Raw genomic sequence first — 21,680 nt, 5'->3', positions numbered from 1 at the left:
GGATGAAGTAGCTAACTACTGCTGATATTGGTATGGATGAAGTAGCCATCTACTTCTGATATTGGTAAGGATGAAGTAGCTATCTACTGCTGATATTGGTATGGATGAAGTAGCTATATACTGCTGATATTGGTATGAATGAAGTAGCTATCTACTGCTGATATTGGTATGGATGAAGTAGCGATCTACTGCTGATATTGGTATGGATGAAGTAGCTATCTACTGCTGATATTGGTATGGATGAAGTAGCTATCTACTGCTGATATTGGTATGGATGAAGTAGCTATCTACTGCTGATATTGGTATGGATGAAGTAGCTATCTACTGCTGATATTGGTATGGATGAAGTAGCTATCTACTGCTGATATTGGTATGGATGAAGTAGCTATCTACTGCTGATATTGGTATGGATGAAGTAGCTATCTACTGCTGATATTGGTATGGATGAAGTAGCTATCTACTGCTGATATTGGTATGGATGAATTAGCTATCTACTGCTGATATTGGTATGGATGAAGTAGCTATCTACTGCTGATATTGGTATGGATGAAGTAGCTATCTACTGCTGCTATTAGTATGGATGAAGTAGCTGTCTACTTATGATATTGGTATGGATGAAGTAGCTATCTATTGCTGATTGGTATGGATAAGGTTGATATCTACTGCTGATATTGGCATGGATGAATTAGCCATCTACTAAAAAAATGCGCAGTGATTTATAGTGCGCTACGCACCGGCACAACGCCTAGACGTTGGTCCACAAGCCTCAGCACACTTTACAGGTTGTCGCTGACCACTACGACCCCACGTCATTCCACAAACCATTAAACAACAATTCAGGGACTTTGCTGCTTCTAGAGCGCACATCCTAGACATTCCACAAATACCCATCGCAACCAGGATTTCGTACGGGACAAATAAGCAGTATAAGTTCCTTGTCCAGGGGAATTTCAAGCTAACTCAATTTTTCCACGAGAGCGTATTAGGCACCGCCAGGGTTCGAACCCGCAACCTCTCGCACCATAGTCGAACGCCTTATCGATTGAGCTAACTTGACTGCACGTAGCTAACTTCCAGTAGCGTAGCCAGCGGGGGGGGCAGAGTGCCCCCCCCTGTCAAAAATGAAAGAAAAAGTGCCCCTCTGACAAAAAATGAAAGAAAATCAGGAGGGCAAAGGAAAAGAAAAAGGACAAGGAGCCCCTTTTCTAGCAAAATTCAGGGCCAAAATAGTGTAAATTACAAAATTTGCACACATTGTAACAATAAAGCCCTTTTTAGCCGGATAATGGGCAAAAATAGTGTAAAATACCACGCACGCACATCAGGAAGCTCGAAGACATACAGTCTTTATGTATTGTATGATGCAACTGCCATTTTTTTCGTCTGTGCCCCAAACATTTTATTTTGCCCCCCCCCCACCAAGAAAGCTGGCTACGCCCCTGCTAACTACTGCTGATATTGGTATGGACGAAGTAGCTGTCTACTGCTAATATTAGTACTGATATTAGTATGAAGTAGCTATCTACTGCTGATATGCATGGTATTTATGAAGTAGCTATCTGCCTACTGCTGATGATATTGGTATGGATAAAGTAGCTATCTACTGCTGATATTGGTATGGATGAAGTAGCTATCTACTACTGATATTAGTATGAAGTAGCTATCTACTGCTGATAATGATATACATGAAGTAGCTATCTAATGCTGATATTGGTATTTATGAAGTAGGCCTAGCTAATGCTGATATTGGTTTGGATGAAGTAGCTATCTACTGCTTATGTAATTGGTATGCATGGATGAAGTAGTTACCTATACTGCTGATGGATGAAGTAGCAATTTAATGCTGATATTGGTATGGATGAAGTAGCTATCTGCCTACTGCTGATGATATTGGTATGGATGAAGTAGCTATCTACTGCTGATATTGGTATGGACGAAGTAGCTACGGCTGATATTGGTATGGACGAAGTAGCTGTCTACTGCTGATATTGATATGAACGAAGTAGCTATCTACTGCTGATATTGGTATGGATGAAGTATATAGCTGTCTACTTCTGATATTGGATGGATGAAGTAGCCCAGCTATATATTAGACTTTATTTCAACACGGAAAGCCCAATTCAACAAAAGTTGTTCTTCCTTGGGGCCGTGCATAAACAAACATACATGTACAAAATAACAAATAATTACAAAAGCTTATTATCTAGACTTAAACATATTACAAACTCAAAATTATTAATTGTCAAGCCAAAATGATACTTATGGTTACATACATACCATGCTTACAGGCATGGCTTTATGATTTTTTAAGATTATTTTTGAAAGTATACAATGTTGGAGAGTTTTGGATATTATTTTCTAGTTCATTCCAGCTTACAGCACCTCTATATGACAGACTGCGCTTTTTGTACTCTGTTCTTGGCAGGGGAATAGTTACATTGCTTTGGCTTTGACGAAAATTATAGCTATTGTTTACGTGACTGAAAATATGACTCAAATAAGGAGGTGCAAGATGATTTAAGATTTTGTAGGTTAAAATGAAACAATTTGAGTTTTGTCTGTCAATTAATGGTTTCCAATTAAGTTCAGCACGAACATCTATGCTAGGTGTGTCCCATTGTGCACCACAGATAGTTCTTGCAGCCCTGTTTTGAATAACTTGAAGTTTCTTTGAAACAGTAACACCACAATTTCCCCATACAACATTACAATAATCTAAGTGCGGCAGAACAATAGCATTATACACAGTACATAAAATATCCTTAGGGAGACTATTTGCCCTGCATTGTTTGAGCATGAACATACCTTTTAGACTTTTTTTAACGTACATTATTGATTTGCTCATTCCAAGTTAATGTGTCATCAATAATTACACCCAGATGTTTACATTTATTAACTTTCTTATTACACCATTTATGTTGATAGATAATTCATTAACACTGTTTTAATTGTATTGAGTCTTTGTCTAGACCCTATTAGAATAAATTCAGTTTTATCAGTATTCAGACTAAGTTTATTACTTTGTAACCAACTATTTATAATTTTTAAATCATTATTAATACATTCCGTGATATCATTTGACGAGTTAGAGGCATAGTACAACACAGTATCATCTGCATACATATTAACTTTTTTTTTCTCCGCATACATATTAACTTTACAATGAGAAACATAATTTGGTAAATCATTAATATATAAATGAGAAAAGCGAGTGGTCCGTCAATTGAGCCCTGGGGCATTCCACAAACAGTTTCTTTAAAGTCTGAGAGAGTCCCATTTACAGATGTACATTGGGTGCGACCAGAAAGATAACTAGTAAACCACTTAATACAATATTCACCTACTTTATACATTTTAAGCTTACTCAAGAAGATATTATGGTCTACGGTGTCAAATGCTTTCTTCAGATCCAGCAGACATAATCCAATTAAATTACCTTTATCAATTTCATTATACCAGTCCTCCGTGATGTTTATAAGAGAAGAAGAAGTGGAGTGAGATGGCCGGAAACCAGATTGGTTTAAGTTAAACAATTTACATTTAAAGCGAGTGCACCTCGTGTACCGGTATGTGTGGGTGGTGTGTGCGTGTATTTGTTTTCAAAATCATGTTTTTATGGAAAATACAAGAAGTAAATCAGACGATTTCAGTCATATGACCAAATACAAATATATAACGACTTCAGAGCTACTACAATGCTTTTGGCGTCCAGTCCCTTCTTGCAATTGCGGGATTGGCCAAAAACTATTCAATAGCGCCCTCTTCGACCGTTTTATTTGCGTATTCTAGTTGAATGATGAAAGTATAGAGACGACACAATAAAAACATAGAACATGGAAAATTGGACAGTATAAACAGTTTTAGATAAACAGGTTGTTTAAAATTCTTGTTTTGGCAATTTACATTCAAATTGATGGGGGGGGGGGTCACTTGCCCATATGACGCTACGCCACTGAGAGAAAGGCCTAGTGTACATTTCATAAATTCAGTCAAAACATTAATGACACCCCTTCTCACGGGGTAAAGACCAGAATATTCTGGTGGGCATAAATTTGGCCTGGTTCACTTCATTACGCGTGAAAAACCTGTTCCAATTTTACTATATTTAGCATGTTTAGCCCTAAGTCAAGGTGTTTATAGCAGGCTTTAACCCTAGAACTATAGGGGGGTTGTACCACCCCATAAGATTTTTATCCGTCATAAAAAAAACCCGCACACATTTACGCCCAAACGACCTAAGTCAGTGGCTTAGCCGGGGGTGGGGTGCTGCCCTCTGTGAGAAGTCTTGATTCCCCCATGGGAGGCCTTTTTTGTAATAATTAGCCCAGTTTTGTAAAAGTTTGCCCCCCCCCCCACCCTGGAAATTTGCCTTACCAACCCTTACCCTCCCTCCCCCCACCTCTGATAAAATCCTGGCTATGCCACAACCTAAAGCTAATCATAGATCCATCCTTTGCGCTCATTTTAGTAATAAAATTTTTACCCCAGCACCTTGCTGATATTGGTATGGATGAAGTAGCTATCTACTGTACTGCTGATATTGGTATGGATGTAGTATATCTTAGCCCTGGACGCCACATCCACTAGCTACGCCCCCCCCCCCAAGCGGGTGGAGGAGGAGCATTCGACTTTGGAAGTGACGGAGATGTGTGGATAGCAGTTCAAAACTAGGGTTCTTTCGGTGAGAAACTACCGATACCAAAAAGGGGGGTCTTTATGCCCCCCAAAGGGGAGTCTTTTGTGAGACTGGGGAGTGGGGAAAATCTTACCAAAACAAGGGGGTCTTTCAGTGAGGCTGGAAAAAATGTTGGTCAAAATATAAAAGTTGATACAAAATGGTATGGACGAAGTAGCTTTCTACTGCTGATATTGGTATGATGAAGTAGCTATCTACTACTGATATTGGCATGTATTAATTAGCCATCTACTACTGATACTGGTATGGATGAAGTAGCAATCTACTTCTGATATTGGTATGGATGAAGTAGCCATCTACTGCTGATATTGGTATGGATGAAGTAGCTATCTACTGCTGATATTGGCATGGATGAAGTAGCAATCTACTTCTGATATTGGTATGGATGAAGTAGCCATCTACTGCTGATATTGGTATGATGAAGTAGCTATCTACTGCTGATATTGGTATGGATGAAGTAGCTATCTACTGCTGATATGGGTATTGATGAAGTAGCTTTCTACTGCTGATATTGGTATGGATGAAGTAGCTATCCACTACTGATATTGGCATGTATTAATTAGCCATCTACTACTGATACTGGTATGGATGAAGTAGCAATCTACTTCTGATATTGGTATGGATGAAGTAGCCATCTACTGCTGATATTGGTATGGATGAAGTAGCTATCTACTGCTGATATGGGTATTGATGAAGTAGCTGTCTACTGCTGATATTGGTATGGATGAAGTAGCTATCTACTGCTGATATTGGTATGGATGAAGTAGCCATCTACTGCTGATATTGGTATGGATGAAGTAGCCATCTACTGCTGATATTGGTATGGATGAAGTAGCAATCTACTTCTGATATTGGTACCGGTATGGATGAAGTAGCTATCTACTGCTGATATTGGTATTGATGAAGTAGCTGTCTACTTCTGATATTGGTATGGATGAAGTAGCTATCTACTGCTGATATTGGTATGGATGAAGTAGCTGTCTACTGCTGATATTGGCATGGATGAAGTAGCAATCTACTTCTGATATTGGTATGGATGAAGTAGCTGTCTACTACTGATATTGGTATGGACGAAGTAGCTGTCTACTGCTGATATTGGTATGGACGAAGTATAGCTATCTACTCATTCTACTGCTAATATTGGTATGGATGAAGTAGCTATCTACTGCTGATATGGGTATTGATGAAGTAGCTTTCTACTGCTGATATTGGTATGGATGAAGTAGCTATCCACTACTGATATTGGCATGTATTAATTAGCCATCTACTACTGATACTGGTATGGATGAAGTAGCAATCTACTTCTGATATTGGTATGGATGAAGTAGCCATCTACTGCTGATATTGGTATGGATGAAGTAGCTATCTACTGCTGATATGGGTATTGATGAAGTAGCTGTCTACTGCTGATATTGGTATGGATGAAGTAGCTATCTACTGCTGATATTGGTATGGATGAAGTAGCCATCTACTGCTGATATTGGTATGGATGAAGTAGCCATCTACTGCTGATATTGGTATGGATGAAGTAGCAATCTACTTCTGATATTGGTACCGGTATGGATGAAGTAGCTATCTACTGCTGATATTGGTATTGATGAAGTAGCTGTCTACTTCTGATATTGGTATGGATGAAGTAGCTATCTACTGCTGATATTGGTATGGATGAAGTAGCTGTCTACTGCTGATATTGGCATGGATGAAGTAGCAATCTACTTCTGATATTGGTATGGATGAAGTAGCTGTCTACTACTGATATTGGTATGGACGAAGTAGCTGTCTACTGCTGATATTGGTATGGACGAAGTATAGCTATCTACTCATTCTACTGCTAATATTGGTATGGATGAAGTATAGCTATCTACTACTGATATTAGTATGAAGTAGCTATCTACTGCTGATATTGGTATGGATACAGTAGCTATCTAATGCTGATATTGGTATGAATGAAGTAGCTGTCTACTTCTGATATTGGTATGGACGAAGTAGCTATCTACTGCTGATATTGGTATGGACGAAGTAGCTATCAAGTACTGATATTAGTATGAAGTAGCTATCTACTGCTGATATTGGTATCTATGAAGTAGCTATCTACTGCTGATATTGATATGGATGAAGTAGCTATCTAATGCTGATATTGGTATGGATGAAGTAGCTATCTACTGCTGATATTGGTATGGACGAAGTAGCTATCACGTACTGATATGAAGTAACTACCTTATGCTGATACTGGTATGGATGAAGTAGGTATATGCCTACTGCTGATGATATTGGTATGGATGAAGTAGCTATCTACTGCTGATATTGGTATGGACGAAGTAGCTACCTAGGCCTACTGCTGATATTGATATGAACGAAGTAGCTATCTACTGCTGATATTGGTATGGATGAAGTAGCTATCTACTGCTGATATTGGTATGGATGAAGTAGCTATCTACTGCTGATATGGGTATGGATGAAGTAGCTATCTACTGCTGATATTGGTATGGATGAAGTAGCTATCTACTGCTGATATGGGTATGGATGAAGTAGCTATCTACTGCTGATATTGGTATGGACGAAGTAGCTATCACGTACTGATATGAAGTAACTACCTTATGCTGATACTGGTATGGATGAAGTAGGTATATGCCTACTGCTGATGATATTGGTATGGATGAAGTAGCTATCTACTGCTGATATTGGTATGGATGAAGTAGCTATCTACTGCTGATATGGGTATGGATGAAGTAGCTGTCTACTGCTGATATGGGTATGGATGAAGTAGCTATCTACTGCTGATATGGGTATGGATGAAGTAGCTATCTACTGCTGATATTGGTATGGATGAAGTAGCTATCTACTGCTGATATGGGTATGGATGAAGTAGCTATCTACTGCTGATATTGGCATGGATGAAGTAGCTATCTACTGCTGATATTGGTATGGATGAAGTAGCTATCTACTGCTGATATGGGTATGGATGAAGTAGCTATCTACTGCTGATATTGGTATGGATGAAGTAGCTATCTACTGCTGATATTGGTATGGATGAAGTAGCCATCTACTGCTGATATGGGTATTGATGAAGTAGCTATCTACTGCTGATATTGGTATGGATGAAGTAGCCATCTACTGCTGATATTGGTAGGGATGAAGTAGCTATCTACTGCTGATATTGGTATGGATGAAGTAGCTGTCTACTGCTGATATTGGTATGGATGAAGTAGCCATCTACTGCTGATATGGGTATTGATGAAGTAGCTATCTACTGCTGATATTGGTATGGACGAAGTAGCTATCTACTGCTGATATTGGTATGGATGAAGTAGCCATCTACTGCTGATATGGGTATTGATGAAGTAGCTATCTACTGCTGATATTGGTATGGATGAAGTAGCCATCTACTGCTGATATTGGTATGGATGAAGTAGCTATCTACTGCTGATATTGGTATGGATGAAGTAGCCATCTACTGCTGATATGGGTATTGATGAAGTAGCTATCTACTGCTGATATTGGTATGGACGAAGTAGCTATCTACTGCTGATATTGGCATGGATGAAGTAGCTATCTACTACTGATATTGGTATGGATGAAGTAGCTATCTACTGCTGATATTGGTATGGACGAAGTAGCTATCTACTGCTGATATTGGTATGGATGAAGTAGCCATCTACTGCTGATATTGGCATGGATGAAGTAGCTATCTACTGCTGATATTGGTATGGACGAAGTAGCTATCTACTGCTGATATTGGTATGGATGAAGTAGCCATCTACTGCTGATATGGGTATGGATGAAGTAGCTATCTACTGCTGATATTGGTATGGATGAAGTAGCTATCTACTGCTGATATTGGTATGGATGAAGTAGCCATCTACTGCTGATATGGGTATGGATGAAGTAGCTATCTACTGCTGATATTGGCATGGATGAAGTAGCTATCTACTGCTGATATTGGTATGGATGAAGTAGCTATCTACTGCTGATATGGGTATGGATGAAGTAGCTATCTACTGCTGATATTGGTATGGATGAAGTAGCTATCTACTGCTGATATTGGTATGGATGAAGTAGCTATCTACTGCTGATATGGGTATGGATGAAGTAGCTATCTACTGCTGATATTGGTATGGATGAAGTAGCCATCTACTGCTGATATGGGTATGGATAAAATAACTATCTACTACTGATATGGGTATGGATGAAGTAGCCTAGCTATCTACTGAAGTAGCGAGTGCACCTCGTGTATGTGTGGGTTGTGTATGCGTGATTTTATGGCAAAGACAAAAAGTAAATCAAAGACGATTTCAGTCCAGATACAACTATATAACGACTTCAGAGCTACTACAATGCTTCTGCAATTGCGGGATTGGCCAAACACTAATCAATATAGCGCCCACTTCGACCGTTTTATTTGCGTATTCTAGTTGAATGAAAGTATAGAGACGACACAAAACATTAATGACACCCCTGCTCACGGGGTAAAGACCAGAATATTCTGGTGGGCATAAATTTGGCCTGGTTTCACTTCATTACGCGTGAAAAACCTGTGAAAATGTTCCAATTTTACAATATATTTAGCATGTTTAGCCCCAAGTCAAAGTGTTTATACCAGGCTTTAATCCTAGAACTATAGGGGGGGGGGGGGGTGTACGCCCCATAAGATTTTTATCCGTTATAAAAAACGCACACATTTACGCCCAAACGACTTAAGTCAGTGGCTTAGCCGGGGGTGCTGCCCCCTGTGAGAAGTCTAGTTCCCCCATGGGAGACCTTTTTTGTAATGTAGCCCATTTTTGTAAAAGTTTGCCCCCCCCACCCAAGATATTTGCCTTACCAACCCTTGGCCCCCACCTCTGAACTAGATGGACCGCGGTTCTCGGATGTCGCGGTTTTCGACGCAAAGCGTTGACCGTGATGCCTCCACCAAAGGGAGTGATGTGGCACGTACTCACAAGTTGATACAAAGCTGGGTGACCCCGGATGACCCCAAAATGACCTTCCAAATATTTGGCTCTAAATGTTGACTGTACCCACCAAGTTTCATGCCCATATGATAGTTCAAACTAATTTGACCTCAGATGACCCCTGGTGACCCCAAAATGACCTTCCAAAAATTTGGCTCTAAATGTTGACTGTACCCAATAAGTTTTATGCCCATCCAACAGTTTTGACCAATTTGACCTCAGATGACCCCTGGGTGACCCCAAAATGATGTCCCAAAATTTGGCTCTAAATGTTGACTGTACTCACTAAGTTTCATGCCCATATGATAGTTCAAACTAATTTGACCTCAGATGACCCCAGGATGACCTCGGATGATCCCGAAATGACCTTCCAAAAATGTGGCTCTATATATTGACTGTACCCACCAAATTTCATTCCCATACGAGTTTTTACTAATTTGACCTCAGATGACCCCTGGGTGACCCTGGATGACCCCAAAATGACCTTCCAAAAATGTGGCTCTAATTCATCCATACCAAGTTTCATGGCCATATGACAGTTTTTGCTAATTTGACCTCAAATGACCCCTGCATGACCTCAGGTGACCTTGACCCACTAACTAATACAAACTTGTTCTGCCTGGGGTCAAGATACACCCACCCACCAAGTTTGAGGAACATGCGACCCCTAGTCTCTGAGAAAGAGGTAAATAAGGAAAATGAGCCTCCTGACCTCAAATGACCTTTTACCTCAGTATATGACCTTGAACCTCACCCAAAAAAAAAAAGTAGCCAGAGTTTTTGACCATGACCCACCTATCCTGAAAATCTGAAGTCAATCCGCCCATCCATGCCCAAGATACGGCATCCGGACGGAAGCACGGAAGGACGGACATTGCAAAAACAGTATGCCTCCCGGTGGAGGCATAAAAAGTCCTGGCTATTCCACAACCTAAGCCAATCATAGATCCATCCTTTGCGCTCATTTTAGTAATTAAATATTTACCCCAGCACCTTGCTGATATTGGTATGGATGAAGTAGCTATCTACTGCTGATATTGGTATGGATGTAGTATATCTTAGCCCTGGGCGCCACATCCATTAGCTACGCCCCACCCCCCAGCGGGTGGAGGAGGAGCATTCGACTTTGAAAGTGACGGAGATGTCATACCTGCCAACATTGAAAACCTAAAAAACAGAGTACATGGCGAACGTAGGGCGCGAAGTGCCCGTAGTATCGCCTCTGATGGCGGGGGGTCCAGGGGCCCGCTTAAGGGCCCTTGGTGGGGTCAGGGAAAAGCCCCGGTGGTGGTTGAGGGCGAAGCCCCTAAAGCTAGAGGGTTTCTACACTGTAAAAACCCTTATAAGCCCCTTCACATTAGACACATTTTATAGAAAAACAACAAGGTGAAAATGAAGCCCTAGGCTTTTATACACTTTGAGGAGGGATTTATACTCCATATCTGGCAACAATTTCAACACATATTTGATGACTGCAACCTTTGAAAAAATGTGAAAAAACATTCTGGGACTTGTTTTTACAAGTTTGAAAAATATGCTTCCTTCACATAGAAAATGTGCTTTTAAAAATGCAGTTTCCTATACTTTTGTACATAACGATCATTCGTTGAAGCGATTTTTTGGCTTTATAACAGGGCCTACGTGACTGATAGGACACTGATATGATGCACAATACAAAGTTAAAAATTAAAAAAAAAAAACATTTAACAAAAAACATGTCAAAGTTTTTGTTGACTTTGGAGAAACACAAGACGTATTCTAAAGTGCTAGGATCATTCACAGATGATTTGAAAAAAAAAAAAGAATTTGAAAACATTACAAAAAATTACAGTTTGTTATCTTTAATATGGAAACCACTAACTAATGTTTACCTCTTCATCTATCACAATATTATACATGCATTGGTTTTCCATGCATTTTATAATATGTGCTAGATGAAGAGGTAAACATTAGTTAGTGGTTTGCATATTAAGGATAACAAACTGTAATTTTTTGTAATTTTTTCCAATTGTTTTCAAATTAACTGTGAATGATCCTAGCACTTCAGAATAGGTCCAGTGGTTCTCCAAAGTCGCCGAAAACTTTGGAATAGAAATTTAAAAAAAAATTATTTAAAAATAAACAAGGGGGTCTTTCAGTGAGGCTGGGAAAAAATGTTGGTCAAAATATAAAAGTTGATACAAAATGGTCAATTTTTATAATGAAAAAACAGGGTCATTCAGTCAGAAATTAGGCCTATCGGAAATTTGTGCAAAATTCTTGAAAAAAGGTGTCTTAAGCCTAATTTACATGGGGACTTTACCCTTGCCTACATAATAACCATAAATTTTATTTTGATGGATTACTTGCCCTGGCGATGCAATTTACATGGGGACATAGAGTCCAGCAAGTATGACCTCAATCAACTATATCTGGGGCCCCCTATGTGACCTATAAAACCATAACCAGGTAAATACATAACAAAAGTGTGCATATGTCATCAACATACCAGAGAAAACTCTCTGGAGAGTGTATACTGTCCTGAAAAAATAGCCCCGGTTCTATTTTGAGGAAACTATGAAAGGTCAGAGGTCCAGGAGCCTTGCCTGGCAAAATTACCAATATACACGGGGACTCTCCCTTGCGGAAATAAATTTCAAGCAATAGAGTCTCCATGTAAATAAGGCTTTATGATTACGTCAAGGGGTCAGTGACACGACGACGTAACTCCATTTTTATGCGAATATGAGATTTTAGAATAAATTTTTCAGAAAAATTAGCACTTTCCAGTAAAAATAAAGACATAACTCCATTTAAACCCATTCTCATGTCAGCAGAACAAGAAATATCTCCAACAAATCGTCCTTTTCTGTGTTGTTCATAATTATTGGGCTAATTAAATAAATGTTAGCTTATTTAAACACTACTTAATATGATCCTTTCATAAAGAAACCATTTTATGTAATACATGACCATAAGCTAATCAAAACAGACCATTTTCTGTAAACTTGTTTTTCCCAAAATAATCAAAATGGAGTTCGTGTCACTCACCCCTCAACATGGATTTATTAACTCTGCTGATGGGATATAGGTTCAAAATTGATAAAAACCACAAATGGAAACACTTGATAAATCAAACCATCCTTTAAATAAAATATAGTGGCAGGTGAAGGTTTCTGAAAGTTGGTGGGGAGGAAGGGTCACAATTCTCTGACTGTTCAAAAATTATTGGCTTGCCATAATCAGGTGCTAAATTTATATAGTAGACCCCAAATCAAGAATGAAAAAAAAAATTGGGAGGGGCAACCAATTTTGTTTGAAAGGTTTTATTTTTTCATATTGCTATTGGCTATTACAGCCACTTTCTGGCGGTTTCCCCCAATTAGGTGTATTTCCAGCTATTTACCCCATACTAGGGTACATTACCCCTGACTGAGTCGATTGAATAAAGTAGTGGTCCGTGTCATTTCCCTACTAAGTATATTACATACCCCTCTGATCTGATGTGATAAGGATAAAAAAAAAAAGGTTTGTCTCAAAGCTCACAAGAAATTTAAAAACAAATGTGAAATGCGATTAAAAAAAAATTTTATTCCCGACTTGTTTTCATGGTATTTTGAGAGAAAAGTCTGATTTTCGCCGATTTTTTCTAGAAAAAACTATAAAAAAAAGTTTTTTGAAATAAAAAAAAAAATTTCCGCATTTGTTTTTTGTTAAATCGTGGGATTTTACAAACGCGCGCGCAAGCTTTGAGACGAACCTTTTTTTTTTTTTTTTAACTGGAAGTATTTGGAATACTATAAGTCATAAAAAAATCTCTTACCACATTGAATTTGATTTTAATCTCAATAAATTTAATTTGTTTAAAATTGATGAAGTCAACATGTCATCACTTCGTCATCTGCTTCACATACTGTCGTATCTCAAAAGGCTGCCTTGTGTGATTTTTGTATAAATTGTCATCTAATTGTGATGAAATATACTGTGAAATTAACTTAATATATTAATTTTGAGGTATTATCACAATATTACAATATCATGTCCATTCAAAACGAAAGCAAAAATAACAATAAATACAACATTGATAATAAAAATTGCACAAGGCAGCCTATTAAGATACAGCAGTATGCGCTGCCGATGACGACTTGTCTTATTTACCAAGTCATAATGCAGTATCTGTACACAAGTTACAAAAACAAACAAACAGAGAGCTTGCAATTTCCAACTACACTACCCCTGTGGAAGGTGTTAGAAATATCTTCTACACGGGGAATATGAATTTCAAATGGAAATAGCACATTAATCGACTCTATTTGAAACTCACCCTCCCTCTGTAGAATACTCAAGTTGAATCTTTCTCAGAGGGTGTATGAAATTCAAATGGAGTGGTGTAATGTGTTCATTCCACTTGAAATTCATACTCACCCTATCCAACATTTTCCCACAGGATCTGGAGTAGAATAGCCCAATGCACCTATCCTGGTGAGCTGCTGAAAGAATTGCACAAATTTTCCAGAATTTCACCAGAAATGCGACTTAAAAACCCCCGTTTAACTGGTGGACGGACTTTTCAAGTAGGGTCGATCAAGATTTTAAAAACAATTTCTGAAAGCTAAAACTACCCTAAAATAGCTTGTCAAAGTTGGCAAAAATTGTATGACTTTTTTCAAACATATTTTGAAAATGTTCGGAATTTTTTCCAAACATTTTCAGGCAAAATCAATCAATTTTGGCAAAAATATAACTTCCCAAAATGCAAATATGGGTTGGTCTGACTCTTTTCCTCTTGCACATCTTTAGTGACGTGGCCCAGACTTTTTCAGAGGTGGAAAAGGGGGATGGGATGCAAGGCAACTTCCAGGGGGGGGGGCTTGTCAAAAATGGGCACAAAAAATCCTGAAATTCTTATGTATTAGAGCAGCCACTCAGCCAGCATCCCACAGTGGGGCAAAGGGGAAGATTTCTCGCAGGGGTGGCACCGTGGCATAGGGATGACTTCAAAACCCAACTGAAGGCACCTTGGTAGAACTGGGGCTGGGCCATTTAGAGGGTGGTTAAACCATCAGTTCTTACAGGTGCCTGTGGAGTTTTGATCTAATGGTACAATACATAATTTTCAATACAAGAAAACAGTTTAGGAGTACATGATTACAATTGTTTGTGATCTAGTCCGTCTTAACCCTCAAAATGATATTGGGCTCTTCTTGCTGAATGCCAACATACCAATGAGGTACATGTAGAAACAAAGAGTACCGACTCTGCCATGTTTGTGTGTCGTCATGGAGGGCAAATAGTGTACCTCCTGATAATTTTGTTACAAGTATGGCAAACATTGATTCAAAGTGCACTGTTTGCATTCTGTGCGTTCAAATCTTTCTGATGCCCAAGCTGAAAGATACAAATTATTATTCGATTTCGGGCTCTTGCTGAAAATGCTCCTGATAATTTTGTTACAAGCGTGGCAAACATTGATTCAAAGTGCACTGTTTGCATTATGTGCGTTCAAATCTTTCTAATGCCCAAGCTGAAAGATACAAATTATTATTTGATTTCGGGCTCTTGCTGAAAAAATGCAGGGGGTAAACTATTTGTCCCCCATGAGCGACAAGCCACAATGGCAGATTTACAAACCATGCTTAAATTTTACACAACCAGACTATGACTACATCAGAGTTATATTCCACATTCCAAGGTTGATGTGCATACACATACACAATCCATGTTGCATTATACATACATGTTATTAGTATGAAACTGGGGTGTCCAGTGTAAGAAAAGAGTGTGACTGTGTAGGATGTGGTACCCTGGTATTAGCACAGAAAAGACAAGACAATCACTCTGATAAATCACAGGCCCATCCTTAAATTTGGACCAGAGAGTTGCATCATGAAGTTCACACAGTTTGAAGTTTTTGTTTAAAAATATATTCATAATTGTATTTGAGTACGAACAGGCTTTGCAGACCGCACTGGACATCATTGTAGGTGCTGCATGTGGCCAACATGTTGAACACCACTGGAGTAGCCCATCAGGTATTGTAAAAGTAGAAATTTTCACTGAACATTAATTTTCACGCTTTACAAAAAAAATGCTCAAATCAGCTACTGCGAAAATAAAAATGTGAGAATATGTTTATTTTATGCCCATGTTTTAAAAAACAAGCAAAGAAGTTCAAAATCAGCAATGCGTGAAAATTTATGTGTGCAAAAATTTTCACTTTAACAGATATGAGTCTGTGCAGGCTCAGGTATCCTGCGATGTATTAGCATGGAGTAAAACACTTGCTCTCAGTCTGTATTATAAATTTTCATTTTCAGGTACATTCATGTCCTGTAGAATCTGGTCCCTCTCCTCAGGGGGTGGTAGATGAGGTTTGATTCCTTTCCAGCGTCTTTGTCTAGAAATTTTTGTCTGAAAAAGAGAGATGGCATATGAAGATTAATTAAATCAATATTTTTACATTAGCTGAGGAGGATGCTCTTAATTTTGTTCAAAATTTTTTCTCAGCAATTTCCATTGTTTTTAGATGTCCACTACTGTACATACATGTGCGGTACTTAATAACTACATGTTGTATTAAAATGATTAGTACCCATCAGTTATGTTTATTGAAAAGTCTACTCCTTCCAAATGAGCTTTTCCAGTTAAAATCCAGACAGTAAAACAGTGAAATTATGAAATCAATTAACTTACATTCATCAAAAATTGAAGAAGTTGATTTAAATCAGTGATTTTTTTTGTAATTTAAATCAAGCAACCATGTAGCTGCACTTGCCAATGATCCCTATCCACAGCCCATGGATGATGTTGATGATGATGAATTGATGATGTTGATGATGATGATGTTAATGATGATGATGATGATGATGATGATGATGATGATGATGATGATGATGATGATGATGATGATGATGATGTTGATGATGACCTGATTGGGTCAGATCATGCCACATATTACAAATTCTGAATTACATGTTACAGATTGCTCAACTTGAAATTTATGCAAATTTGAACAATGTGGTGTAACTTTTAGATTTTAAATTAGATCATGAATCAATCATCAGTTAGCAGGGACTGTCTTTTGGAATTAGCAGGAGAGCATTAAATAGCTCTTCTGGAGCTGGAGCCTTCATCTGGAGCTGGAGCCTTCAAGGAGAGCTGTATAGAGCATTTACAATAGAATGTAATGTAATTTTTGGAGAGAATGGTCAACTATTAGAGGAGAGTTAAAAATCACTCTCCTGTATCAGATTTAAGGAGAGCAGATTTAACGATTGCTCTCGCTCTCCTCAAAAGGCAGTTCCTTCAGTAGAAACTTAATAAAATACCTACCCAAAATTTCATACAATTCTGATAGTTTTTAAAATAATCTGAACAAGCATCACGGTTGTAATTGTTGTCATTTAAGCACTTATAGGAGGCATCAGATTCCTGTTGAGAAAAAAAAGTAAAGCATATGAATAATTTAGTTCACAATATAAAAAAATAGTACAATTACTGAATAGGGTGCAACTTGCTAGACTTGAGCCCAGTCCTCGTTTACCGAGTTTAGGGTTAAGGGTTGGGTAGGGCAGTCTTGTAATAAGACTAGTAGAGTTGCACCCTATTCGGCAATCGCTCCGAAAAATAATGGCCTTAAATATTTCTGACCAGTCACCATTAAGTTTTACCATGGTAGGTATTATAGAAGGAGAATTCACGAACCCAGTTCCCTTTGTACTATGATCGTTATGAGTCGATACTGAGCAATCAGGTATGAATGGTGTACTATCGATTTGCTAAGCTTCTTATCTATTGAGCTTGGCCGGTTATGAACCACTGTTATCGCGACTTCTAAGCAGAATGACGTCATTTTTACCCACAAAGCATTGTGGCCGTGACCAAAAACAAAGGAAAATAATCTACTTCCGGTAATTTTCTAACGCCAATATTTCTTATGGCCAAGCTTGGTGGATCATAGAAACAACATTGCCAGTCTTGGAAAACATTTCCAAATCATTTCCACTTGTTTAAAAGTCCCGCAGACACCCGCCAGTATTACTAATCATGATCAGAAAAAATACATAAATTCACCGTAACTTTGCTTTGGAAGGAAATGAGGGAATTATTTAGGTACACATTCAAGTCACAACTACAACAACAATAAGCAGCTTTACCCCCGCACAAGCTTGGCTTCTATACTCTTTGAGTCCAGCCAATATATGAATTGAGATGTAGGTATGCTAGGTGAATTTAAATTTGCCATCAAACTGCATCATTTTATATATCAAATTAAAGCCCTTGAGTAAACAAAGCCAAAACTGAAAACCATTTTTTCATAGCACTTTCCGTAGCAAAGTTACATCTTGTCAAAGATTGACTTTCATCAAAAAGTTTCAGCTAGCAAAATTCCCCAAAACGGCATTTCGGGGTGTTTCTAGATCTTAGTCTCATTATGATAGCAGCTTTTTTAATGGAAATGCTATCCAAATCCCTCTAAAATTCCATGTCGGGTGACTTATCACCATAAAAATCATATATTTGGGTCAAGTGAAGTATAGAAAACATATTTATGTAGGTTTCTTTCTTCGGGCACTTGTTTTAAATTTCTATGTAAAAATGCATTGACATTGTCGGCGAATTTGACTGACTAGCAAATGTGTTAACTAAGGTTTGCCTGCTGGGTTACCTAAATTATTGTTAGTCCCGGTACCCCAGGTCAACATAAAAAGTGGTAACCATGTGTGTTCTTCCTTTTTTCAAAACCCCCCTTTTCACTGATTTTTCAGTAAAAAATACCCCCTTTTTCAAGGTTTTCAATGAGAAGATTTCCAGACACCCCTTTTCAATGACTCCAAATATTTTAATACTAGCGGGATACCCGCGCTTCGCGCGGGTCCCCGCTAGATGAGTAAATGGGAGCGATCACTAAAACAGGAGGAATTACTGAAAAGGTAGACTCATTGAAAAGGTAAATTTTATTTTTCTAAACCTGTTCCTTCTTGCATTTCCATTTAGCTTCTTTCTTTCTTTTCAGTTTCTTCTACATGGGTCTAGTTTGTTCCCATTAAAAATTGCTATTTAGCTTGGGAATTTCCGTTTCCATGAACCGCATTCCAATTATTTCTAAATCTGTCCTTTCTTACGTTTCCCTTTTAGCTTCTTTTTTATGCTGCTTAGCTTGCGATTTCCCGTTTCCATGTTATTTATTTAATTCTGTTTTCATTATTTTGGCTTCATTTTTCTTATATTTTCTGATTAGTTTTTAATTTTAGCTTTTTTCTTATATTTCCTGATTAGTTTCTTTCTTTCCTTCTTTATTTTGCTCCCGTTTCATTTAGTAACCCGTATAATACCCGTATCTTTTTTGTCTTCCCTTTCTTTTTCTTTTTTTATTCATTTTATTCTTTCTTTCTTTTCAGTTTCTTCTACATAAATCTATTTTGTTCCAATAGATATATGCTGCTTAGCTTGTGATTTTCCGTTCCCATGTTATTTATTTATTGAACCCCGTTCCCATGCATTATTTTATAAATCTACCCTTACTTACATTTGTCCTTTTAGCTTTAGGTTTTTTTTCTATTATTTTGTTCCCATTTTTCATATTTCCTGCTTATTAAGTTATAGCTTGTGATTTCCCATTTGTATTTAATTCTGTTCTCATTATTTTAGCTTCCTTTTTTTTCCTGAATAATTTATTTATTTATTTATTCTTTCATTTTTAGGTTCCTTCCTTACTCCCGTATCCTTTATCATTTTGGTAATCTCTTAACCAAACCCAGTACCCCTTTTTGTCCTACTTTCTTTTCTTTTCTCTGGCCTATGCATATGCATATGCATATATGCATATGCATATCGCCCGTGCGTCGAAGTCACATCCCTTGTATGCCAACGCACTAACACCAACGCTGCTGCCAGTTAGTTACGGCATGCAGCGCTACCACTGAGTTTTGACAATAAAAAAGCCCGTGAAAACAAAATCCCGGTTTTAATCATATTTGTTGACCGTTTTCAACCAAATAAAGTGCAATGCATTTCCCGTATATATTCCTCAATCTCCGGACGATTCATAGGCCTAGAATAAATAATGAAATTGTACACTGACTGTCTGCACCCGGTCTCCACGCAGGCACTATCACCACTCTAGACTACCAGACCACTGTTTCCTACGTCTTAGTGATGACGCAAAGACCTGATTCACGCGTCGTAGCCTTAATTTTTTGGCTGCCAACCTTGATGCAGTGGCGGAAAATGGGGCGCGTAGCTCTGCGTAGGGACGGAAAGCTCGTAAGATCATTATTAAATTATGCGCTGTTGTGCATCTAGATAGCCTGAATCATTTCTTGGCCACCTCGCAGTTGGCAGAAAACGGGGCAATGTTGCTCTGCGTATGGTTTTTTAATGGAAATATTATTACGCGGTTCCGTATTACCCACAATGCCACTGCGATCGATTTTGCATAGCAACACGACAGTTTTTTATGTTATTCTCTTAGTTACCACCAATTTTTGCAAAAACGAATGTCCGATGGAAAAATGGCAATATGTACCGATCAATATACCACTAAATCAAAGCCGAAAGTCTAGGCAATTCGGAGAACACTCGCGCACAAGATGGGCAACCTTCCTTTTATTTATATAGATATTAAGTACAAAATGTGCAAGTATGAACATTACTTTGTGTCTGTTGTACTCCCGCAAATCGGACTTACCGCCGGGACTTACCGTTGGCGAGATATGGACCAAAACGTATATTTTCAATGGTCCATAGCCATAGGATTGTATATTTTCTGTCTGTCGACAGACAAAAAAACCCGGGACAAAAAATACAAATCGAATATATTTGCCGATATCTCTGGAAAGGGAATGAATTTACAAGATTCCTTTGGCAATTACACAGTAGGGCCTATGTATGTAGGGCTGAAGACATCGATCAAACGAACCTGTGACTGAAATACCCCTTTTTTTTTAGATTTCAGTCAACAAAATACCCCTTTTCTGCGAAATTTAGAACACACATGGTTACCACTTTTTATGTTGACCTGGGGTACCGGGTTGTTAGTGCTGTATCTTTCTGGAATAGTAGGCCTATGCAAATTTAACCATGATAGGTTATGTAGACATGCAGAATAATGTGTGTGGGGTGGGGGTGGGTGCGTGTGTGTGTGTGTGACACATTCATGCATTAAAGTTGGCCCGGGGAAAGTTGGTATGAATGAGCGGCCTAAATGACACATGCATGGATATGACTGTTGAATTTGACAGTCTCTTTTTCTAGTTTTTATGTTCTTGGAAATCTCAAACCTACCGGTATGCACGGATTGACGACTGCATCTCTCATTTTGTGGACACCTGGATGAAGCTTACGAGAATCAGGCCGAGATGCTTTGCTTTTTTCTTCTTCTGGCATTTTTATTTGTCTAAATATCTGTTAGATTTATAAAGCTTAAACAAACTGCACTCGGCCCATGCAATGTTGTTGTTGGATAACGTACTCATTGGTCTCTTGCAATACTTTAACAACTTTGTGCAAGTTGCACCATACAATCGGATGCTTGCGTACAAGTCTACGTAAATTCCAGTTTTCAAGTAGCTCCTTTGCTTATGAACGGGCAAGTGGGTGGCGATTTGGTTTGAAACCACCGTAATATTTTGACTGAAATAAAAAGGTCATTTAAGGTCATTACCAAATATTTCAATGAAATAAATATTTGTTGTTAAGATTTTGATAAAAAAGTAAGTTGTTTTCAAAATTCTAAAGTAATCATATACAGAAAAAAGATTAAACAATATATTGAGTGTACCTGCATATTTAAAATACTAACCCATAGCTGCAGTCATTTATCTACCAATTAATAATTCATATAAAAATTATAAAACGTGAAAATTATATGACCCTTCCCATAATTCTGCAGGCGAAAATTGTCAACATGGCCGATATGTGGCCGATTATCGCCCGTCAGGACCCATGAAAATACAGAATATTTGCCGTTTGCCACGGCCAGCTCGGAATCGACGGGCCAGCTACGGGAGATAAGACCAAGGTAGGTAATACTATAGCTAAAATAATATAAA

General features: G+C 38.2%; 2 protein-coding genes and 1 long non-coding RNA gene across 3 annotated transcripts in view; 1 reads left to right on the top strand and 2 right to left on the bottom strand.

Moving 5' to 3' along the window:
• Positions 1-21,680, bottom strand: part of LOC140139972 (uncharacterized) — a 130,795-nt gene that overhangs the window by 52,790 nt on the left and 56,325 nt on the right. The window lies entirely within an intron of this gene.
• LOC140139971 (coiled-coil-helix-coiled-coil-helix domain-containing protein 7-like) lies at positions 13,460-21,113 on the bottom strand. The gene is made up of 3 exons (XM_072161777.1): positions 20,914-21,113; positions 16,960-17,058; positions 13,460-16,038 (listed from the first exon to the last, which is right to left on the bottom strand). Exons 1-3 carry the CDS (start codon positions 21,013-21,015, stop codon positions 15,925-15,927), a joined length of 315 nt encoding a protein of 104 aa, XP_072017878.1. The 5' UTR covers positions 21,016-21,113; the 3' UTR covers positions 13,460-15,924.
• Positions 21,540-21,680, top strand: part of LOC140139975 (uncharacterized) — a 50,902-nt gene continuing 50,761 nt past the window's right edge. Inside the window, exon 1 of the long non-coding RNA XR_011857189.1 lies at positions 21,540-21,649. This is a non-coding gene — a long non-coding RNA (uncharacterized lncRNA). The remainder of the gene's footprint in view (positions 21,650-21,680) is intronic.

Source organism: Amphiura filiformis, chromosome 18 (assembly GCF_039555335.1).
Source record: "Amphiura filiformis chromosome 18, Afil_fr2py, whole genome shotgun sequence".
Taxonomy (NCBI): Eukaryota; Metazoa; Echinodermata; class Ophiuroidea; order Amphilepidida; family Amphiuridae; genus Amphiura; species Amphiura filiformis.
This window is presented reverse-complemented; position numbering and strand designations above follow the sequence as displayed.